Raw genomic sequence first — 24,993 nt, 5'->3', positions numbered from 1 at the left:
GGTAAGGGTAGGTAGAGAATTCCATAGTCGGGGAGCAGCAATTGAAAATGCCCTATCACCTGCAAGTTTATGGGTTTTGTGAACTGAATGGTAGCCAGAGTGTTGGTTAATTTATAACATGGGAACTTGATTAAGCGGTTGATCGCGGCTTTCAGTGGAAGACTTGACGTGTGCCGACTGTGAATATTGACTGCTGAATCATTGATGGTTGCCCGATCCAGATTGTGGGCAAGTTTATAATTTGCAGGAGGTGGCGTGTGGCGACTCTGGATTTACTGCCGAATTGAGATGATGGTAGCCTGATTCAGAATGTGGGCCAATTTAGAATTTTCAAGAGGTGAGACTCGATGCTTGTCTTGTTGGTTTGTTTGTTGGGGTGGGTGGCTTCGTCTCCACAAACCCATCACATTGCTGAAAGGTATTAACTATTAATCTGGCTTCATTTTGAAGGATGATTACACCCTTTTTGTACAAAATCGTGTGCTTTCAGATGCCTAAAAACATAAGGCTTCAAGCCTAAGTCATTTCATATTTGAGTGAGAAACTACCTCTTTCTTCAGAGGGAGCCGTTTCTCACAATGTTTTACACTATCAACAGCAATTATTTTGAGTAATTACCAATAGTGTCCAGTGTCTCTAACTGTTTATTTCTCTTCGTTGTTGCAGATGGGGATATATCCTACGCAAGTGACGTGGACGATGGTTTTGCCAGGCGGAAACAACGACGCAACAGAACTACGTTCAGCTTACAACAGGTTAGCTCATTTTACACTTTCCACTCGATCCGTCATTAGATACTGAAGATCACAATACCGTAGAAATTACAGGGACCAATTTAATCAAGCCGAGCACGCACTAAGTTAATTCCAGTTGTCTTGTATTCAGCACTTTTAATTCTCCAAGGTTTGGTATCGCTTTTGTATCCAACCGGCAATCAAGCACCCTTGGCTTAACGTCCTCACTTAAATGCAGTGGCAATATTGGTAATTACTCAAAACAATTATTAGCATAAAACCTTTCTTGGTGACGAGTAACGGAGAGCTGTTGATAGTATAAAACATTTTGAGAAACGGCCCCCAGTGAAGTAATGCACTTTTCGAGAAAGAAGTAATTTTCCACGAATTTGATTTCGAGACCTCAGAATTAGATTTTGAGGTCTCGAAATCAAGCATCTGAAAGCAAACAACTTCGCGTGACAAGGGTGTGTTTTCTTTCATTATTATCTTGTAACTTCGACGACCAATTGAGTTCAAATTTTCACAGGTTTGTTATTTTATGCTTATGTTGAGATACACCAAGTGAGAAGACTGGTCTTTGACAATAGTGTCCACTGTCTTTAAGGACCAACGTAAACGTAAACGTTTGGTGTTAAGCAGTTACACTTCTCTTGCTTAGCTGAAACGGGTTACCAGCCAAAAACAGTGTTGGTACATACTAAGTGCGACTGGTTTCCCTCCAAGTTTCGAGTAATGATGAGTGTCCGCTTTCGAGAAAGACATCAACAGGGCCAAATCCAAAGCTATTTAGCAGAAAATACTGCTTGGCAAATTTCTTTGCTAAGCAAACAAACAATTAAGTTGGGCGTCAGTTTCAACAATGTAAACTTTAAGGAATGGTCGCTGGTAACCTGCTTTGATAAGCAACAGTTGTTCCAGGTACAAAGAGATTGACAAACCAACCGATTCGTCCAACTCCAGACTAAGGTGGGATTCAAACTTGGATCTAAAGAGGTGAAAGCCAAGATAGATTTAGTCTTGTTAGGTTGGCTGATGTTTTTATGCGTATCCGAAGGCCATATCCGAACTGCGAATTGGCGGCTAGAGCTACGGCTACGACTGTTGCTAAGCGCGTTGTTAAGGGCCGTAGTATACCCAACGCACGATGACGCGGCGATCTAGCCATAGCCGTAGCTGAAGCCGCCAATTCGTAATTCGGACACAGTCTAAACTCAATGGAATTTCTTTACCCTCTAAACCTATAGCTAGAAGAATTGGAGACAGCCTTCGCGAAAACTCACTACCCTGATGTATTCACGCGAGAAGACCTGGCCATGAGGATAAACTTAACCGAGGCTAGAGTTCAGGTAAGGTCACTTCCGGTTTGAAAACGTTCGATTGGCTGGAATTCCGCTGAAAAAATGCACGGAGCTCTGGAAGTAATATCCAACTTGTACAGATTCGGAGATAGTTGGCACTTTTAAACCTCCGTAGAAATGCCAGAGATAAAAACCAACGTCATTCAACGTTGGGTTTTACATAAAATAGATAACAATGGCCTTTCCGAAACTACGTAATTGAGCTTGTGCAATGGCTTAGGCTTCTTCAGTTCTGTAAAAGTGTGTTTGAGATATGGTTTCGGTCAGTCTGGCTGAGCCTGTGCCGGAGTCCAAGCTCAACTCGATAGTTTCGAAAGGGCCTAACTTTATTACAGCTAAACAACAGTGTTTCATCCCCTTCAAAGGAAACCTCTTGAAGGCAAATTTACTTTTCATGGGTTTGAAATAATATTTGGATTGCACGCGCAGTGGCCTACCGTGCCCGTCATCATAATTCACGACAACTTTATTTATTGTCTACTAAATTTGTCCAATAATTGGATAATATCTCGAGGCGCACTCATAGTTACCGATTAAACTAAAACAAAGTGTAGGAAGTACTGTAGTGTACGTGATGTTATGAATATTAAAGGCTTTATTGGGTGAGGTGTCATTATCCGTGAATCACGACCGTAAACCTCTCCCAACCTTCCTCACACTGCATGCCCACAGTTTTCCCCCCTTCTCATTCCCCGTCACTCGCCCTTTTTTTCACGGTGAAGAAATTGCACGGGTTTGTTACCGAGGTGTTACACCATCTGCCGTGATTGGGCGAGGGAGGTGGCGGGGCCGTAGTCCCCAGAGCCCGGCGTGGTTGCTAGTCGGGACGCGGTGCATGGTGATTGCCCGCTTGGATGGCTCGTAGCCAGTCAATAATTAAGCAGCTGTATTTAGATATGATTTTTTTTGTATCGCTGATTAATCCGCCCCAGCAGTGTTGATTTAAAATGTTGGTCTTATTTGTTTACAGGTATGAACTCGACAATCGTAATGAATAATATTTTTGGGGCGAGTATCCACAATGTTTATAAACTTTTTTCAGACTTGGCTGGGCGCCAATTTCATAAAGCAGAAAATCCTAGACAAAATGTCGTTTGCTTAGCAAAAGTATTGAGAAGGGCACCAGTCAAAACAATGTAAACTCAATGTAAGTTGGCTGGTACATGTTTCTGTTTAAGCAATGCTTTTGTTAGTGTATTTTCTTAAAGTTTCATAATAATTTCCAAGAAACAAAATCTATCGAAGTCCGAAATCTTTCACAAAAATTGCACTTAGGCCTACCGTGTTCATTAAGTATCCATGTCGCGCACGCACAGAAAAACAAATTCTAACCTAATATTAACATGGCAACATTTTATACGCTCCCCTGAAAACCCTTCCTTATTGAAAAGGGAAGAAATGCGGTACCTTTGTCTCCCCGAGCTTCCTTAAAGTGCATCACCCAGTTTCTTCGGTTATCTTATAGAAAACTCAATCAGTTTGTAGGTCACTGAAGAACAGACGGTGCTACGACGACTATAGAAAAAAAAACATAACTCACTTATGTAACCATTATGTTCCGTTGAAAACCATTACAGAGGCTAGAGAATGGCGCGGGGAGAAAGTGCGGGTGCACCTGGTGTTGAGGTGTAAGGTAACCCTACCAACCCCCTCGTAGGACCACCTTGCTTCACTAATCATAACCCTCCCCACAGACCCCCGAGTAACAGTATCACAGTTCTTGCTCAGCTCCCTGCCATGCCTGCCCTTCCCCCGGTGGACTCCGTCTCCTCGAATCTCGACACAGGTGCGGGGACTGTAATCATATAATTGAGTTTTTCTTCTCTAACATGATAAGGAATTGAGTCAATTAGATTATTGGTCTCCGAAGCGCTTTGTTGCCTTGGCCGGGGTGTGCTGAGCAAAAGCCCTGCCAGTTTTTTAACCGTTCAATATATAATATAACGTGAGGTGCGGTTCGCGCGGGTTATAATAATTGGAAGAGGGGGAAGACATGTTTTATTTATATTGGATCCCCAACTTCATGTACTATCACCTCTGTGTCATATTTCCCTTGCTCGGATCGATAAGTTATCATGTCTCCTTTGTGTGAGAGTTCAATTAGATTAATAAACAAACAATCCACGTATAAACAACAGCGTTCTCTAGTTTGGGGTGTAGATTTATTGAGGTAACTGAAACACAATAAATATTCCTGAAAACCTATACGTCATTTTTAGGGACTTTTTAATCGTGGCAATCTGGCAAGAGTTCCGTTTTCGTGTGCTTTAAATCTCTTTTAGAATTGTAAATTCAAAATGCAATTTGGTCGTTGGATCGAATTTAAAAAATGTTTTTAAAATAAACCATCAACCATAGAAAAAAAAGTTCCAATGGCTCAAGTTTCCTTAAAACCATCTCATTTGAAGAATGCAGCCCCGGTACTAAACTATAGCAGTGCATCAAGCACACGAACAGTATTGTTGCAGATCTTCTTGTATTGGCATAATAAATTTTTTAAAATAATAAGTTATAAACCAACACAAAATGATTGATACCGAATGAATGTCGATGGACAAGACAGTAAGAAATATCTTCCTTCTCAATGACAGAAATGAGCTCGCTTTGGTGAAGAAGAAAAAACACGGAATTCCCAACAAAACCCTTACCAAAGCACTAACGCCGTCAAAAGAAAAACACAACACCACAACATAATTATTTTTTTAACCAAATTTACGAAACCAAACTCCAATAAAATTAGCCACTGTGTTTGTTTAGCATACCACCCTCCTCATTATATACCAACCCTTAACGATCTTGGCATTGCAAGTTTAATAGAGCAGACTTCATCATTTCACGGTCCGGCAGACATGTTTTTTTCTTCTCTGCTCTCTATTTGCAACGCTTCACGTCTCACAGTTTGTCCTTTTTTCCCGCTCTTTTCTTTTTCACTCTCTTTCAACCGTGCATCGATACGCCGGCCTCCCCAACGTTTTCTAACTCGTCGTAACCCCTAGCGTCACACCCGGGTAATTAATGTCCAAACTGGTAAGGAACCCAACCGAGGTAGCTTGCTATGAATACGCACCAGATATCATATAATTGGATACGAAGCCATTAAAAGCTCCTTCCAAGCCGACCCCCCCCCCCCCTCTCCTTCATGATGACAGGCCGCCTGTACTTCGCTACGTCACGGGTCAGAATTTATTGGGTTTTATTTTCAGAGTCCACCAAAATGGCGTGGCACGTGGCGTGACATCTGGTGCAACTGTAACCGTTTCGGTCAAAAAATATATAAACAAATAGCATCCTCATCTGGTGTACAAAATGCCATTAGGCTCCCCCACGCAACATTGTCCTTCTGCCTTAATGAGACAGATTCTAAATATAAAAAAAATTGAGGATCAAAATCAATTTTGAAGGCTCTAAGCTTTGACGAAATGCCTTGGGGTGCACGCAGAGAGCCATAACGGCACATGCAAGCGTCGTATGACAAGAAAATATGAATGTTAAATCAACCACGAAGTCTCGTTTTTTATAGAAGAACAACAAAAGCTGTCCCGCCGTTTCAATTTCCGGATCAGATGTTCAGCTCGCGTGACCTATATCACAAGGAAGCCATCTTTGTTTGAATCCTAGGGTTCACCCGGTAGTGTGTATAGCCAAATACACAAAAGGGGCCAGTCTATATTCCAAACCTAGGTACATCGTGCGATAGAAAAGGAAGCTTCGTTGTATTTTGTAACAAATTTGGGATCCACGTGTTGCAAAGGATTGTTTAAAACGAACTCACTCGAAATGGGTGGGGAAAACACTCAAACAACTCCCAAAAAATACTAACCAATTAGAACATTGTTTTTAGTGATACCAAACTATCCACCACATCTTGCTGTCAATATCCCATAGACGCGTTACTGGTATGCATTAAACAATCGACACTCCCTAAAAATCCCGAATTAGAATTGACCTTGACTCTGGGGCACGACCCATTTCTGGATCAAGTTGATCCAGAAACCGGTTTTGAAAATGAAATTTCAAATCGGATTCTGTGTCAGGTTGGCCCATTTCTAGGTCACTCTTTTAAAGAAACTTGACACTATTGGTAATTGCCAAAGACCAGTCTTCTCATCTGGTGTATCTCAACATATGCATAAAATAACAAACCTGTGAAAATTTTTACTCTAATGGTCGTCGAAGTTGCGAGAAAATAATGGAAGAAAAAACACCCTTATGGCACAGGTTGTGTGCCTTCAGATGCCTTGAATTCGAAACCACAGCTGAGGTCTCGAAATCAATTCAAATATTTTTGCGAGAAATTACTTCTTCCTCAAAAACTATACGTTACTTCAGAGGGAGCCGTTTCTCACAGTGTTTTATACTATATCAACAGCTCTCCATTGCTCGTTACCATCTAGGCTTTTATTGTAACAACTACTTTGAGAAATTACCGATAGTATCCAGTGTCTTAAAACATATTCTGGGCCACACTGACCCAGAAGTGGGTCAAGCTCTTCGAGACACGAATTCCGGGTCAATTCTGACTCGAAATCTTTTAGAGCGCATTGCGTTCACCTCAGTATACATTTTTGTAATTTCATTGTTGAATTCATGCTAGCCTTAATAAGGGAAGTAATCGATTTTGTCTTCCCTTATGCAGGTTTGGTTTCAGAATCGACGAGCCAAATGGCGGAAAGCTGAACGCATGAAGAGTGACCACAAGAGTGGTGGCGGTCATACGAGCGATTCCAACTCGACCGACGAATCGGCAAAGATCGACAACGAAGCATCGCCAGAGTCGACTACGGGCGTTGAGGGCGGAGAAGAGTTCCTCGCCGTCAAAAAGACGTCGTCAAGTCCTAGAAGTGTGCCTGTCTCGCCCACGGCCACGCCCAGATCTGGTATGGTGACCGCGCCCATATCGCCTGGCTCGTTTCATCAGGGACACGTCCCTTTGTTGTGGGCGGGGCCTGCTTCGGGGTTAGACAGGTAGGCATCACAAAATATTATGGGGTGCAGTTTGATGGTCGTATAACTAAAAAAAATTTTGGTTTGAACTTGCCTTTGGTTTATCAGTGACCATACCGAAACAGTTATTGGTTACACTACTGCGGAAACGCAACCTTGGGGATGCTGGTTATGACGTCATCACAACAGCAACAAAATGGCGATCGAGCATCCTCTGCATGCAATTCTTGGTTTTAAAGAAAACAAATCCGAGTAAATTTGAAAGAATGATTCATGAGCAGAAGAATCATGGTTCAGTCCAATTGTCTTCAATGTGAAGTCAAGGAGCAATATAATATTAAATCTCAACGTCTTGTAAAATTAAGCCTTGGTAGTACATGTAATTTCAAAAAGTGTAAATAATGTATGTTTGTTCTTTTTCTTGAAGATACAACCCAGCCTTGTGTTCATTTCCTGCCTCGCTAACAACGCCTTATGCATCTCAGCTGATGTCTTACGCAGCAAGAAAAGGTATTGGTACGACATTGCAATAGAAAACACTCTTGGTAATTGTCGAAGACTACCGTAGTATTCTCACTTGATGTATCGAAACATACTTTCTAAATGTAAAATAGTGAAAAACACCACTCTTTACTTTTCGAGCTGTCCCTTATTATGGGTCTTCAAAAAGAGTGGTGGTTATTTCACTCTTTCCGAGGGGTTTCACTCCAGGACAGAGTGAAAAATCACTCGAAAAGATGCAAAGTTCAATCTAAAAGAGTGGGTTGTCCTTCATATGGCTCTTCAAAGAGTGCTTTTTCACTCTTTTACATTAAGAGAGTAGGCAACAAATCTGTGAAATTTGACTCAAGTTGGTCATCGAAGTTGCAAGAGAATAATGAAATGATAATAAAAAAGCTTCAGGCCTGATGTTTGGTAATAATTTTGAGAGGAATTACCTCTTTCTCAAAAACTACATTACTACGTGAGAGGCGGAGTTCATGTTATCAAGTACGTTTTTATGCTAACAATTTCTTTTTGGGTAATTGCCAAAAGTGTCCAGTGCCTTTAAAACGAAAAGATGGGCCACCTTCGGAAGTTATTCAAAATAGTTCTTGGTTATCTTCACCTTCTCGTCGTTTGTTTTGCGTGATGACTAAAACAGGGACAGCTTGGGAGTGCCCTAATTATTGGGGATATTGTCTAGACATGAACAAAACACCTTGAATTTTGTACGAATTATACTATTGTATAAAATAAATGTTAATAATATAATATTGTGTTAAAAACAACATTGTTTTGTTCTTACCTACAAAAAGATAGCCTTACTTGAAAGAAAAAAAATATATTGGTTTCGTCATCTAGCTCAAGCGTGTTTGCATTCGAAACTATATAGATAACTGAACACATGTCGAGTATATTATTAAGTCTACTAATTAATTGTGTTGTTTCCACAGGTTCGTACAATCCCTTCATGTACGGCAGTTACAGTCTGGCAAACAGCCTCAAGTCCCCGCCTCTCTCATCATTCGCTGTACTGGAAAATCAAGAAAAGAGATCCCTTAGTCTGGCAGCGCTACGTATGCGTGCTAGAGAGTACAGTGAGGCGGTGGCCAGAGCGGCAGTTGGTGGGCCACGTGCTTCAGTTATTTGACAACGTTTTTGACCTTTTTTTTCAAAGGGTAGCCTTTTCTTCACTTGTGGATATTTCTAAATTATCACCATGACAACAAAGTGTATTATTAAAAATTATACTGCACCCCGGTTTTGATTCTTGAGAGTATAGATACGGGTTGTTTATAAACAGGGAATTGTGCAATCATTGTTTAAAGGGATTGTATACGTTCTTGGCAATTGGAACCCACTGTTTGTTTCGATCATAGGTGTAGATACACCATAAACTATCCTGTGAAAATGTCATTTCAAAATGTGGTAGCGTTTTTTGAGATATTGCCAAAAATCCAGAGCGATTATGTCCACAGGTAGAATAACCTGCTTTTGGAATACATGTACACAATCTGAGACTGGGAAACGTTACTGACTAACAGTTAGTAACGCTTCTCAGATTCAAAATTATTTATGGGGATATAAAAGTGATATTATTTTGTTCATAACCGCAGTATTTCGAAGTGAAAAGTAACTCAAAATGCAATCTATCCAAAGTTGCTGGACTTCTTACCAAGTAGGTTTTAATTGCCACCAATAGACGATGTGACCTATGTTTACATTCAAACCGCCCTCTGTTGAAAAAAACACTGTATACGTCATGTTTCGCCGGGCAAAAAGACACGTAGTCATGGTAAGATTGCATACACTTTAAAAAAACACTGTATACGTCATGTTTCGCCGGGCAAAAAGACACGTAGTCATGGTAAGATTGCATACACTTTCTAGCTGGCTGCCAAAATACAAAGGTTTTGCCCGGCGGTATGCGCGCGAATCATGTTATGGTTTACGTGTGACAGTCACATCGTCTATTGTCAGAGTCGTTACCAAACGAATACAGTCCCTCTAAACTCAAACCATCAGAGACTTTACCCGTCATCAGGGAAGAGTTCCTTTTTTGTGGTAAAGTTGATCTTTCACTTTCACCACTTCAAAACCTCAAAATTATAAGCCTAGTTTGTGTCTTCAAGGTGTCTTTGAGTACTACGCCCTCCGGCCAACAAGCATTGTTTGTTGCAAAGTCTTTGAAAGACAAAATTATTAACTTAAAGTGATTACTATTTTCACCGGTGTCTTTGACTTCAATCAATTTTTGCACCGTGTAGTCTACAGCATTATTGTAATTTTGTTTTATGTACATGTATATAATATAACGCAAATTAATATGTAAATTATTTATTATTTATTGGTAACATGTGATTTTTTTCACTGGTGTTTATAAGTTGTATGTATATAGGGTATTTCACACTGTTTGTATATATTTCCGGGGAATTTTAACTCAACATTTAGAGAATGTTTTGCCTTTTTTCGTCGGGGCTCCTGTCTCCAATAGCACAGTAATTAGTAGCTTCTCAAACACATGGTAGTCGCCAGATAATTTCACTGTGATTTGGTCGCGTATTATACCTTTCTATTGAATTGAATGGTTTATTCGTCAAGTATATAAAACACATGAAATTGTTTGTTAAACAAACCGCGCCGGTTGGCGTGTACCGCCGAATGTTGGCAATGCACTAAATCGTGAAAGCAGATGTTGTGACCAAATTCAACATTTTCTGCAAACTTTCAATCAAACAATTGATCCCATGGTTCGTTGCTTTGTTTCCAACAATTTTTCCACTAAGTTTTTCGAGCATTATTGTGAAATATTGTTACAAACCAAACTCTGGATATATTCTGTTTTTACTTTGCATTTATGACCTCCGGTAGTTTTCAACGTGACGGACCTTGGTTGACAAAACTCTGGCTGTGGTGACGTTGCAACATGCCTTTACGGAGACCATGACTGGCTATGACTGTGTCTTTTGCTTATAACATGGCCCATGCTAGAATACCAGTGACGATAGCCAACGGCTAACGATGTCACAGCCATTCAAAAGCCAGTGAAATCAAAAGCCATGTTCATAGTGCGGCCATGATACAAATTATGTTTCTCCAGAAGACGATCAGAGCAAACAGTGATTAAAACGTCGAGTTGAAACCAAAGGTTCTTTAAAGGCAGTGGACACTATTGGTAATTACTCAAAATAATTATTAGCATAAAACTTTACTTGGTAATGAGTAATGGGGAGAGGTTGATGGTATAAAACATTGTGAGAAACGACTCCCTCTGAAGTTACATAGTTTTCGAGAAAGAAGTATTTTTCCACGAATTTGATTTCGAGACCTCAAGTTTAGAATTTGAGGTCTCGAAATCAACCATCTAAAAACTTCGTGTGACAAGGGTGTTTTTTCTGTCTTTATTATCTCGCAACTTCGACCACCGATTGAGCTCAAATTTTCACAGGTTTGTTATGTTATAAACTTATGTATATGTTGAGATACACCAAGTGAGAAGACTGGTCTTTGCAATTACCGATAGTGTCCACTGTCTTTAAGTTTTTTATTGAATTTAATTTTACCATACATAATAATATACAGAACCTTTAAACCACACAGTTTATTTTTGACCTGCCCTTTTTTTATGTTCTTAAATCCAACATTTTGCAACGATTGTACTCAAACATTTAATCATGAAAATTTGTTTTAACATTGTGCAAGCAATTCTGATATAGCTTTCCTGCTGAAACGAACCGACGATTTGTTGCTCTACTTTAAATGTGACCTCAAAAGACCCAGTTTATGAAGCTACACTATTTTACAAGCGGTCACTTTTGTGTTGGTTTAAACAAACTATTTGGGTGTTAAAATAACATTTACGTAATTTTGTTATAAAAAAAAAACTGTGCCTGGAAATGTACACCGATTTATAATAACAGTTTCAAAGCAACATGTTGCTTTAAAATTAACAGTGTTCTTTGTTTTTGCACATTTCTTTTTAAACTTGTGAAATAATACAACAATATATTAACAACAGGAATAATGCACATCAAAACAATGTTTGCCAGAGATGTGGGATGTATATTTGGCATTAACTTTTATTCCAAATATTATGCGATCTGATCCCTGGATGCCTGTAACTACACGTGCCATTTTCAAACTAATTTTCACGAATTTTGCACATTTCAAATCAAGTTACTATGAAGACAACACTGTATAGAAATTTATCATGCTGCCTTCATCTTGGTCGTGTTCCTCGTATCGAATAACAATAATGAATGCTTATAAAATAGGAACCAGACTATTCTGTTCTTCCAGCCTCGGTTTGGTAACATTGATATCAGCGGGACAAATCCAAGATGGCTGCACCGTAATAAAGGTCTATTCCATTGTGACCTTCTGTCCATTGGTACACGCTTGGCTCGATGTGATTTTGATCAAAATGCTCCATTTTGTTTAGCATGCAGTTTCACAAGCACACGGTATGGAGCATCCTGACACACACGTACTAATCTTTTCCCGCCTAAGGGGCTACGTTCTACTTGCTCGATGCTAAAATCCAATCAAACCCATGACGACCAGGAGTCACGGCCCCTTAACTTGTTAGTCTTACAACGTTAACAAGTTTTTTATCTTGTCAAGGGGACGGACGTGCCGATCGCTTGAGGGCCGATTTGGGAGAGGGAGAGAGACAGTGCAATTGTCCTGTCGTCGTGCAGGGCAAATTATATTGTATATTAAATTAAAGCGAGATTCAAGGTTGAAAACCGACAAAATAAAGTTAATAAATATTCAGGAAAAGATTTAATTTGTCGTGTGCAGTTCATCGGGTTTTAGGGTGTTGCTGTTGTTTTGAGGAGCTGTGCCACTGTTTTGCCAGGATCCGATAAATAATTCATTAGATGAATAATTCATAAGTTCAATAATAGTGTTCTGGATGCTAAGATGCTGAGATTCAGTCAACAAAGATTTGCATTAAAGAGCGGGAAATCTCAAAGCAGCCAAAATGGAAACTTGAAGATTGCTTTTTATGTGGAATAACTGTACTGTTTTGGAATACATTTCGTTCGATGTGATGTTTGGACATTAACACTTTAATTGCTATGGGAGTTCTTGGAATAAGATTGTATTATAAAGGTTGTCTATATCAAAAACAAACATTGCAAACCCAATGCATTGGGTTGCAAAGTTCCATTAATCCAATATCCGTGTTGTGGACCGAACGATTGAGGCGAGTTGGAAATAATTATTTGTCCCAATTTAATTTGCATTTTAACTACAGTAAATAGGGCCGTGTTAGGTTTGGCGGCTGCTACAGTTTGTCAGTTATAGTGTTGAATCGTAAGTTTACCTTGCGGTGATTTAAAGGCAGTGGACACTATTGGTAATTACTCAAAATAATTATTAGCATAAAACCTTTCTTGATAACGAGTAATGGGGAGAGGTTGATAGTATAAAACGTTGTGAGAAACGGCTCCCTCTGAAGTGACGTAATTTTTGAGAAAGAAAATTTTCCACGAATTTGATTTCGAGACCCCAAGTTTAGAATTTTGAGGTCTCGAAATCAAGCATCTGAAAGCCAAAACTTCGTGTGACAAGGGTGTTTTTTCTTTCATAGTTATCTCGCAACTCCAACGACCAATCGAGCTCAAATTTTCACAGCTTTGTCATTTTATGCATATGTTGAGATAAATCGAGTGAGAAGACTGGTCTTTGAAAATTACCAATAGTGTCCATTGTCTTTAACGATAGTTCTGTTGATTCAATTCACCACAGCCCACAAAATTAATTGCTTTCTAAGTTTGTCCTGGGTGTGGTGTAAGTTCATCTGACCTTTTCAAAACCCGTCCACGTAACCATTGTTTATCGTGCCCCATTTTTGTCTATCAATTTGACTTGGAGCCAAGAGCAGGACCCAATATTATTTCATAGAGCTGCTAAGCACAAACATTTACTTAGCATGAAATTTCTTCCTTGATAAAAACAGGCTTACCGACCAAATTTCCATTTGTTGCATATCGCTTGTTACTTGTATTCAGCTGTATTTTGTTGGTGGATTCTGTTATTGTCAAGGAAGACATGTCATGCTAAGCGAATTGTTGTGCTTAGCAGCTCTATGAAATTGGGCCCTGGTGGGACTCATGTTCTTCAGCTGGCCAGTGGGGGTAAGTTTGGTATTAATCCCCACTTTCAGGAACAAAAGATGGCGCATCCCAAGACGTCTTTGGGGGATAAGAATATAATGTGTACGCATGCACGTCGAATTTAACTGCAAATCCCGAACCATATGAAGGCCATGTGAAATGATGCGAGGTCGAAGGTGATTATGGACGTACAGACCTCTGGCGTAATTCACGGGCCTCGAAAGGTGACGTCATAATGACGTTCAGGGTATGTCCCGGCGCTTAAACCGGCCCTGTTTTCGAACTGACCTACCTGTGCCCAGGTATTCAGTGCGGCTGTTATTTTATGTTAAAGACACTGGACACTATTGTTAATATTGTCAAAGACCAGTATTCTCCTTTGCTGTATCTCAACATTTTGCATAATTAACAAACCTGTGAAAATTTGAGCTAAATCGGTCATCGTTTTTTGCGAGATAATGATGAAAGACAAAAACACCCCTGTCACATAAAGTTGTTTGCTTTCAGATTTCGAGACCTCAAATTCTAAATCTACGATGTCTCGAAATCAAATTCGTGGAAAATTACTTCTTTCTCGAAGTCACTTCAGAGGGAGCCGTTTCTCACAATGTCTCTCCCCATCGTTACCAGTAAGGTTTTATGCTAATAACTATTTTGAGTAAAAAGCGTGGCCCAGTTGCAACAATGTCAGCCTCGTAATTTATTGGTTACAACGCACCGCGTGCGTGAAGATTATTGTTTGAAAATTATTATAAAAAAACATTCGCTCATCAGCATAGAAACTGATATTCAAATCACAGAGTTCTCTTCGCTTCCCCTCATACACAAAGAGGGCGACTTGGCGTTTTTTCCCCTTTTTTTCCCGCTCAAACAAAGCAGGGAAAACTTCCTCTCCATACAACCTTTAATAATTGTCATTCTTTTTAAGAAGACATGTGTTTCTAATCTTCTTCATTCATGGTTTTACGTACGAGTATCAACTGGGTGGGCGGGGTCTTTCGGTTTGTGAAACGCGTAATCTTAAACAGCGCCCTCAAGCGAAAGGATAAAACTAATCAAAATGGCCGATTCGGCTTCCGCAAGAAGAGAGGCGAGAAAGCGAAGACTTTTACTGAGTTCGGAGGAAAGGTTAAAGAAAATCATTCAGCTGAATGAAAACGCAAAAGGTAAGAATCATGGGCAGCTCTGGATTTCTTTTATTTTGTCGTACTCAGAGAAATTTATGTAATGATATAAGTTAATGTTTTGCGAATGTTTTTTTATGACATCGAGCCACCGCGCGGGCAAATCTAATTTAATTTAATTTAATTTTTTTTAATTTTAAATCTTTAGACATACATAATAGTTACAAGTTGTACAGGGGCTGTCAAGGTTAAAACAAAAGTATAAAACTGTCATCAAAAGATGTGTAAAACCAGACCCCTGCCAACGATAAAAATATAATTATATACCATATAAAAGGAGATTACACTGAGTGATACATATTTTTAGAATCACACAATAGAAATCATTAAAACACAAGCAAAACCAGACTATTGAAAACAAAAAACTACACCCACAACAAAACACTGCAGCGATAAGAGGAAGGGACAACAATTGAAAAAAAAAAAAAAAAGAATGGACTAAAAACCCTCAGAAAAATAAAATAAAAAATAAAATTGGCACAGAGTGCACCCTCACAGATTCATGCCAACCCACTGGGCCTGAGGACAATGATAGCAGAGAGCCTCCCCAAACACCACCCAAAAAAGCACAAAGACCCCTTAGACAATTATTAAAGAAAACAACAATTAAAACCACTAGCACTATTATTATTAACATACTAAAAATTCCCCCCTCAGCTTCATACGAAATGACTTGTACCCCTCCAAAATCAAAACATTCCTAGTATCCAATGTGAGCTCTGAGAACATTTTAGGAAAGCGAACAAGGGTAGAAAATTTATAAGCATCCGTCCTAGGTTTTAGGTGATGAAAAGTGAGCAATTCTCTGTGAATTCTAAATGAAATATCGTAGCGTCATACATTATCGACCCTCAGATGTTTTCGGTCCCCAACTTTGATTCCCGTTTACCGCAAAATTGTGCAAGCTGCACCGGTGACAGAAGCTACAGTGTGTATGCAGTTTACTCACGGTCTGTATTTTCATCAGGCTTAATCATGCTGAGAATAAAGTTTCCTGTCGTTGGTTATCTCAAACATTTAAAAAATGATTGATTTTTGGTACTAATCACTAGTGCATTATTATGCCAACATTCAAATGAGTCAAAGAAACATCATCCAACCTCGAAAGTTCAAAACAAAATTACTATCTGCTAGATTGAGTTTCATTCTGCTTTAGTCACTAGATGGATCACGTGAGGTGGTTACTATTTGGGATTCTATGGTATGCAAATGTGGGGAAAATATTAAAATATTTTAAGTGAAAATGACAACAATTTTTTGTTGTTGATTTACTGCATACTGTAATAAATTCTGATCAGCGTAATAAATATTAAGTCTACATTAAAGAGAAATCATCATAGATTGGTTTCTTATCTCCTGAAACCAGACATTACTGGTCTGAAATGGGGGAAAAGGGATTGTTAATGAAGTGTGAGTGCATCAAGGAAGGGTGGGGTGTTTTACTTTCATGCCTTATGATATCTCTAGATTTTAATACAGTAGCCATAATGCCTTAGGACAAAAATGTAATTAAATTTGTTAAGTAGTAATTGAATAATATTTTTGATTTATTTTGCACGCCATACTAGCTTCTGAAGACTCAATAAAATACCAACCAATGAAAGGTGTGAAAACATATGACGTTGCTCCAATGTCGTGCATGCATAAGCACTGTTAATGGCGGACTGTCTATAGCAATGTAAAACCAAAACTTTAAAAATTTCAACACACCATGAAGTGAAATGGTTATTGTTAAAAAAAATGGATAGATGATTTGAAAAAAAAAACATTTAATTTGTGATTGTGAACAATTTTCCTGTTATCCTACTGAAAACACATGACACCAGGATACATCTTGTTGGACTTGGATTTAGACTCGGCCTACTTTGTACTAGTGTTCATATGACACGCAGATGAACAAGTTCACACGCACGCTACAACGTCTGACGTACTGACGGACGTAGCCACGATGTTGTGTCAAACTCTCTGTCTCTACCTAACTAAGTCTATTTCATTTGGATATGGATAACTTTCCGTATGGCGTTACCACTTTTCATTCCCTCATTTTTTCAAAAAGCGTTCTTATTCATTGATCAGTTGATTGAATTTGAATGATTATGATATTTTTCATATCGAATGCAACAGTGGTGGCGCCATAACGGAAACTTTTCCATCCTGGATTCGGGACCCATCTTGGCATGCTTGGCCACATGTTGGCATCACACATCTTTTGTACAGTTTTCATTTTATATAAAGTTGTTTCCGCGTTGGTGTCAACTGTCATGAAATTCAGTTTCAGTTTGGTTGGGTTGCTTATCCCTTATTTACATTATTAAAATAAATCTCAACTCAAGACTCAATCAATATTGTTGTGCAAACAAAACAGTTAATGGTCTGACGTTTCGACCTAGCATAGTTATAATAGACGTCTTTCTCAAAGACGAAGGCTAACTATAAACATGAACAGGGCCCAATTTCATAAATAAAGCATGTAGTAGGCACAAACGTTTGCTTAGCATGAAATTTCTTCCTTAATAAAAACAGGATTATCAACCAAATTTCCACTTGATTTTCAGGATAAGCAAACAATAGCTGAATGCCAGTAATAAGCAATATACAACAAATTAAAATTTGGTCGGTAATCTTGTTTTTATCAAGGGAGAGACTTCATGCTTAGCAAATTTGTGTGCTTACATGCTTTATGAAATTGGGCCCAGGTAAGTAGAGTGTAGTGCGAGTGGATATACAATGTACATAAATAAAGAGAGAGAGTCAAAGCACACTGAAAAAAAGCAAGAGGGTAAACAATGAATAGGGAGACAAAAGGGGGGGGGGGGGAAAGGATGCTACCACATCTCAGTATCAGTGATACCCAATAGATGTTGTGCATCAAGGCGTATCAACATCTCAAGGTCTATACAATTACAAAAGGTAACCTATAAAAAAAAATACCATTGAAAACTGACCAAGTGTGGATGGTTTACTCTAGGAAAACCAGCCTAAATTATTGCAAGAAATCATTCGCAGAGCTCAGAGGAACTTGTCAAGATAGATATACTTCAGAGATATTTTACATTTACTAGGTCTGGATTTGTCTACAGTCGTCGGAGTGACCAATATGGATTGTGGTAGCAGTGACCCAGCCTTCAATAAACGCAAATGTAAGTTCACAAATTAATTTTCTGACTTTGTTTCTGTTGCCAAAATCGTATTCCCAAAATTGCAAAATTCATTGATGCAAATTCACTTCCCAACAATTCAGACATAAAATCTATCATTATGTTTTATTACATGTATGGGGGCCATGAAAACATCTGACTATCATCAGTAAAGATATTACAAATGTTTTGAGGCTGTATAAATAAATGTACAATTTTTTTCTGTTTTACTTCTGTTGCAGTTGTTGGCTCTGACAGTGACGTATCTGTTGATGGTCCAAGAAAGCAGATTTGTACAGACAGCGTCAAGCGCATGATTCACTGCGAGGAGCAGACGAGTCATCAGGTGCAGTCTTCCACGCTCATCATTAATCTCCTCAGTGACATCCAGTCAAGGCTGGTGACCATCCAAGACAAAGTTGACAGAATCGACCAAAAGCAGAGTGCGATGGAAACCATGCAAGGAGTCATGGACCACAAACAAGATCAGCTCCATGAAATGATCGTGGGTTTGAAGGCTGCTCCAGATCTGCACTCCGAGGCATCTATCGCAGAAACACCAGTTCCATCCCAGCCTTCAACCTCAACCGCCCAATCATCCCCATCAACTTCAACCACCACGTTATTTCCAGCAACCGCAGGCACTCAATCTGTGGTATCGAGCTATTCCACATCCCTCCCTCTACCAGCGAGGTTCGTCGCTGGGCCCGAGTCTGGAACTTTTCTTCTCGGTGGTTCAGAAACTCTCGTCCGTTCTGTAGCAGACTACAATACAGCTCTGTATAAAGTACAGACACAACGTCGCTTGGCAACGAACAAGCAAAAAGCAAGATTTCTGTGCATACACCTGCTAAAGTGTGAGTTTCCCAGACATGAACTTGCCCTAAAGAACTTGACTGGAAATTCTAGAGACGATAACAACAAAAGATGTAAAATCCCACAACTCGACAGAAACATTATTCAAAGCATTTTCATACAAGCACAAACGCAATTTCCCGATTTCACGGATTGGTACACCGATACAAATTGCAAGACAGTTGAGGCAATGAACGAATGTTGTAAGCGAGCTCGCTACCAATTAAAGAAAGTTCTTCCCATAAAACAAGAACCCACAGACATCTGAATTTGATCCAAAACTGTTTTTCTTACAAATCAGTTTTTTTTTAACTTAGTGTGGGCCCTTCTTTATAAGAACGTCTTCAGAGGAAAGAACCGCAGACTGTGTGTGATTATAATTGTAAATAATTTGTGTAGAGAAAGTAGTTTCCTATTTTAAAATTACTTGAAGAAATTAAAAGGAGAAAATTCCTTTCAAATTAATAAATGTTAACTGGATGTCAACAATGAGCAAGCTTGGGTGAGTGTCTAGACTGACTGTGACATACATGTACCCCTCGAGTTGACCATATCGACCATGCACCAGTGCATGGTTCGATATAGTCAATCTCCCTGTGCTCTATGGTAAGCTTGGGCGATATCGATTTATTTTATTCACAATATATCGCCGACAATATATCGCGATATTCGATATAATCGTGATTAATTAAATTTGACATCATCAGTCTTCAAACTCCCAGTGAAAGTTGTAGAAGAGACAGTCATAGCATAAGAGAGGTGTTCTAATGACCTGGTTTTACTCCAAACCTATGGGGTGCAAGATGTCTCAGCTAAGAAATACATCGCGATATTGCGATACTTAATCGATATCGCGATATTTCGATTAAAACCAAATCGATCCGATATCGAAATCGTTTCCAAATTAGTATCGCGATATTCGATAATATCGTGATATCGCCCAAGCTTACTCTATGGTTTCTGGTTAGTCTAGTCGGTGTAGACAAGTCTAGTAGCTCACCCGAACTTGCTCCCAGCAGCGCATTGATTACAAAATCCTTCCGTTCGCATTTAAAGGATTTGGGTACTTTTGGGTACTTTTTGTAGCACAAAACACACTGTCCACAGATTTACACTAGACTTTCACTATATCGAAGATAATGGTAGCAGAAAGGTTGGGTGCTGTATTTGCTAAAATAATTTCTGTGACTTGTTTTACTCATTTCTCAAAAACTACAGCACCTCAGCAAGTAATATTTTAGGGGAAGCTTTCTACTATCATTATCTTCAAACTGTGTAAGTTTAATCTAAACCTGTGGACATTGTGTTTTGTGTGTGTCCAACAAAAAGTACCCAGATCCAGACAGCTCTAAGTTACATGATTGAGCGGCTCTGCCGATATCCTCCTCCTAGATCTCTCAGCCCCTCTTCCTAAAACTTCCTGACCACCACCACACCAAGGACTAAATCTTAGGGCTCCAAGGCATTTTTATACACCTCACCCAAGTTGTGAAATGCCCGACCATCTTCTCTTAGAAAAGCTGCTACCCTGGACAATTTGAAATACAACCAGAAAAACACAACTATTTCAACTAGCATTCTCTACTTCTCTGTAATTTTAAGTTTTTGTAAAGAACATTGATATTTCTTACTGTTTTGTTTCGTGCTTTATATAAGATTTATCTATTTTTATTATTATTATTTACAATGTACATAATGATGGCTGAAAACAGCTCCCTCGCCAACAATTAAAAACCAGGGGTGGTTGTCGCCAAACTACTAAAAAACTATGCAGTTGAATCAATGTTTGATTGTGTTTTGATTAAGAGTCCGGAGTTTGTCTCTAGCGATTTTACTCGTAGCAGGGTTGAAATTAAGGACTTCAGAATGTTCTTGCTCTCTACAAGGAATTAATTCTGAGCCTTAAAAACTACATACACTTGCAAAAATAAAAGCTTAAAGAAGGCTTCCCACCACACATCAACCATTGTTTATGACAAATGGTTGAAGCTATGGACCCCATCCCACAAGGTATTTCTTCATTCAACTTGAACCCCACGAGGCAATAGGAGACTTTCCAACGCTAGGCGGCAGCAGACATACCGGGTAAATTTCCATTGTTTACGTAGTTCTGAACATGCGCATAATTCTGAGAACAATGGATTTACCCGGTAAGTCTGCTGCCCTCTATCGTCCCAGAAAGTCTCCAATTGTTTAGAAAAGGGAATACAACAATAGCAGGTAGGACCCCCTCTACACGTACCTGATAGCTTAAAGGAACGTTACAGAATTGGTAAGAAACCAAAATCGTGAAGATCAGAGATTAACATAAAACTTACACGGTCTAATGATGATGATAGAAGAAAACATCCCATTAACATATTATTGTCTGAAATGTCATATTTGTTGAGCAAAAAATGATATTGTTTCGTGTGTGAAGTTTATCGCTCAGTGAGTGCTTTGTTAATTTTTCTTTTTGCATCGATGCCGTGCAAAAAATTGTTGTCGGTTTTTCACTATTTTCTCTTGACCTAGATGGCCGATCGATCTCAAACTTCAACAGGTTTGTCAGTTTATGTATATGGTGGATTACATAAAGTACTTACACTACCAGCAACTGTTTGGTTAGCGAAAAACAATTCTGTAATGCTCCTTTAATGTTGTGTGATGGCTTGTGGGTTCAAAGCCTCTCTGAGTCGGTTGGTTCACAAAGATTTGCAATAGACCAATTTAAGAACTGACTCCGCGGTAGTACAGTTAATCACGATCCTTTAAGCTAAAGTAGTAGTCCCAGCCTATTTTCTAGACCATCCGCCCGGGTAATAGTTTAAAAAGCAAGACAGTTCTCTAGGACAACTCTACCTGGCAAGTAGATACACACATGGTGTTCCCGCAAACCAAATATATATTTGTAATAGTGTTGTAGGATGTAAAAAGACTTACACTGTACTTATTTTTTGTCAGGAGACACAGAGGAAGAAAAGGGTGTGGTTGAAACTAAGACACAGCCAGTAGCAGTAGCTGTAACAGCGTCAGCTCCACCCGTACAGTCTGAGAATGCTGAAGAAGGGGAGAGGCAGTCCTTCTTATCAACGGAGACAACGAAGGAGGAGATCTCAAGGTCTGCTCCAATAGAGAACATCCAGACGAAGATATCATCTCAGAGAAATGAGACGGCGGAAACGGATCATTGTGAAGAAGCCACTGAAGAACGAAATCCAAATCTTGAGTCAAAATCTGAGTCTCCCTCATCATCAGTAACAGACATCAGGGAAACATCCTGTCCGACTCAAGACAGAAATTCTGATGAACAACGAGAAACGGTAACCAGTAGCGAACAAGACAATCCCATCCTGAGCAGCTGTAGTCCGTCCCTACATTCCCCGTTTCCTAGCAACCAGACTCCGCATAGTCATCTTCCGACCAAACCTCTTTACCACATTCCATCTAGACCACCACCATCTCAAAATGTTCCATCTTCTTTACTGCCCTCGGCAACATCATCATCGACAACACTACCACAGACAAACACTGTCCAAGACACTAGCAGAGTCGCCCTACCTGCCCCAACTGACAGAATCTTGACAACGAGGGAGGTGTTTGTTGCTTTTGTGGCACTTCTGATGCGTGTAATGCTAGCTACTGATTGGTTGACCCACTTCGGCACGCAGGTGAGATTGTCAAATGTGTTGAATTAGAGCATACTTTGATATTTTTTAATCATTCAAACAGAAAAACACCCTTGTCACAGGAAGTTGTGTGCTTTCAGATGCTTGGTTTCGATACCTCAAGTTCTAAACCTGAAGTCTCAAATCAAATTCGTGGAAAATTACTTCTTTCTTAAAAACTATGTTACTTCAGAGGGAGCCGTTTCTCACAATGTTTTATACAATTAAACTCTCCCCATTACTCGTTACCAAGTGAGGTTTTATGTTCATAATTATTTTGATTAATTACAAATAGTGTCCGGTGCCTTTAAAGGGAAAGTGCACCTTTGTTTTGGGGCACTAATTGGTTGTTCTAATCCTATACAAATATGGATACAAACAATGAACTAAACTGTGAAAATTTTATTTCAAAGGTGATTATGTTTTTTTGATTATTGCCAAATATCCAGAGCAATTATGTCCACGCACGAAGAATAATCGATTTCTGATCAGCAGAGTGTGGGTTCGAATCCCCAGCCGTGACACTTGTGTCCTTAAGCAAGACACTTTACCATTGTTTCGTCCTTCGGATGGGACGTAAAACTGTTGGCCCCATATGATGTGTTGCGTAATGTATGTAAAAGAACCCAGTGCACTTATCGAAAAAGAGAAGGGGTCCGCCCCGGTGTTCCTGGCTGTGGCTGCTGTATTTAAACCCTTACAAGGTGCTAAATAATTGGGTCTCAGAATTCGTCACTTCAATAACCTATCTTTCTGAAAGTTTGTACATACTCAGCGCCTTGAGTACCTTGTTTGGTAGATTGACGTGCGCTATATAAGACTTTGATAATATTGTTATTATTAATACACAATCTGAGAGCAGTAATACTGTCGGTAACACTTCTCATATTCAAATTTTTTTGTGGTAAATAATTATGTTTTTCCATAACCACATAACTTCAAAGTTAAACGATTCTATAAAAGGGTTTATACTTTTAGCCAAGGACATGTAATTACATGTTTATTAATTTCAAGAGGGATTGCCAAACTTGTACCGTCTCTTTTAAGGCACTGGACACTATTGGTAATTACTCAAAATAATTATTAGCATAAAAACTTCCTCGGTAACGAGTTATGGAGAGCTGTTGATAGTTTAACACATCAGTGAAAGGGCTCCCTCTGAAGTAACGTTCTTTTTTTTAGAAGGAGGTTATAATTTCTGACTCAAATTGATACATATTTTCCCAGATTTGTTATTTGATGCAGTGAGATTACTGGTCTTTGACATTTACCAAAGGTTTTTTTCAGTGTCTTTGTTGTCTTTATCTGAATTTGTTTATGTTTTAAATAATATTATCATATCTGTTTTTTCCTTCTCCTCTTGCCAGTCGATCCTCATTCCATTTGTAGCGATGCAGGCTCTGTTCTTCTCCTTGAATAAAGGGTCAAAGGTGAGTTTTCTTCATGAACAATGGCTCAGAATAATGAGCATTTAATTGTCATGTAGCCTTTGAGAAAGACTCTGTTAGTGTCGAAACGTCAGGCATTTAAGAATGTTTTTTGCATTTTTTATACAATATGTCGGTCATTGGTAAGCAGCTTGCTACATCTGGATCCATTTTCTGAATTGTACATGTAGGAGGTAACTTCGTCTTTTTGATTTTTTTTTTAGCAACCTTCCGGCGGGATGTTACCCAACCTCCTGAGAATGGCCGCCATGTTTAGCAACATTCCCGTAGCATCCATCACCAAGCTTCAACTTATCATGTCTGTCCTCAATGATGCAATGGCGGATTTAGCCCTTTACTTCTTTGTATTTCTTGTAACTCATGGAGTGATTGAAGTAGTTTTAGCGGTGGGGCTTATATTGGGGTAGTCAGCTTCAGAAACTTGGAAAGATTTTGAAATTATTTGACAGGATCATCTAATGCTGCTAAGTAATCAATTATCTTCAAGGTTCGTGTTACTTTTGTTTGTCTATCGCTCACCAAAAGGCACTTTACCACCATTATCTCTCAGAAGGCCTCAAACTTTATCTTTCCTAGAGCAAGTCTATGAGGACAAAAAAAACTAAACATTTTTTGAGGAAATCTTTTAAGACATCGGACACTCTTGGTAATTGTCAAAGACTAGCCTTCACAGTTGGTGTATCTCAACATGCATAGTAGTAACAAACCTGTGGACATTTGAGCTAAATCGGTCGTCGAAGTTGCGAGATAGTAATGAAAGAAAAAACACCCTTGTCACACGAAGTTGTGTGCTTTCAGATGCTTGATTTCGAGACATCAAAATCTAATTCTGAGGTCTCGAAATCAAATTCGTGGAAAATTACTTCTTTGTCAAAAATTACGTCACTTCAGAGGGAGCCGTTTCTCACAACGTTTTATACTATCAACCTCTCCCCATTACTCGTTATCAAGAAAGGTTTTATGCTAATAATTATTTTGAGTAATTACCAATAGTGTCCACTGCCTTTAAGGAATGCTGTATGAACCGCAAGGAAAGATCCAATTTCAATTTTTAAGAACATGTCAAATGTGTAAG

General features: G+C 39.1%; 2 protein-coding genes across 4 annotated transcripts in view; both read left to right on the top strand.

The window, feature by feature from the left end:
- The window catches only part of LOC117303901 (dorsal root ganglia homeobox protein-like), a 37,712-nt gene extending 28,471 nt beyond the window's left edge, over positions 1-9,241 (top strand). For both annotated transcript variants that reach the window (XM_033788349.1, XM_033788351.1), the window contains 5 exons: positions 667-755; positions 1,982-2,083; positions 6,732-7,060; positions 7,467-7,549; positions 8,476-9,241. In XM_033788349.1, the coding sequence (XP_033644240.1) occupies positions 667-755; positions 1,982-2,083; positions 6,732-7,060; positions 7,467-7,549; positions 8,476-8,672 (800 nt within the window). In that variant the 3' untranslated portion in view covers positions 8,673-9,241. The remainder of the gene's footprint in view (positions 1-666; positions 756-1,981; positions 2,084-6,731; positions 7,061-7,466; positions 7,550-8,475) is intronic.
- Positions 9,242-14,707: 5,466 nt separating this feature from the next.
- LOC117303740 lies at positions 14,708-24,624 on the top strand. 2 transcript variants are annotated; one of them, XM_033788052.1, is made up of 4 exons: positions 14,708-14,813; positions 21,767-22,473; positions 23,838-23,900; positions 24,122-24,624. In XM_033788052.1, the coding sequence occupies exons 1-4, from the start codon at positions 14,708-14,710 to the stop codon at positions 24,323-24,325; spliced, it is 1,080 nt and encodes a 359-aa protein (XP_033643943.1). In that variant the 3' UTR covers positions 24,326-24,624. The 2 variants fall into 2 exon arrangements, with proteins under 2 accessions (XP_033643943.1, XP_033643944.1); XM_033788053.1 differs by lacking the exons at positions 21,767-22,473; positions 23,838-23,900; positions 24,122-24,624 and adding exons at positions 17,894-17,971; positions 18,211-19,471.
- The last annotated feature ends 369 nt before the right edge of the window (positions 24,625-24,993 follow it).

This window comes from Asterias rubens, chromosome 20 (assembly GCF_902459465.1).
Source record: "Asterias rubens chromosome 20, eAstRub1.3, whole genome shotgun sequence".
NCBI lineage: Eukaryota > Metazoa > Echinodermata > Asteroidea > Forcipulatida > Asteriidae > Asterias > Asterias rubens.
Note: the sequence above shows the minus strand (reverse complement) of the source record. Positions and strands in the feature narration are given on the sequence as shown.

Coding starts and splice junctions, on each gene's coding strand:
- LOC117303740 (XM_033788052.1), top strand. CDS start 14,708: ATGGCCGATTCGGCTTCCGCAAGAAGAGAGGCGAGAAAGCGAAGACTT. Junction 14,814..21,766: donor GCTGAATGAAAACGCAAAAG/GTAAGAATCATG, acceptor ATTTTTTGTCAG/GAGACACAGAGGAAGAAAAG. Junction 22,474..23,837: donor TGACCCACTTCGGCACGCAG/GTGAGATTGTCA, acceptor TCCTCTTGCCAG/TCGATCCTCATTCCATTTGT.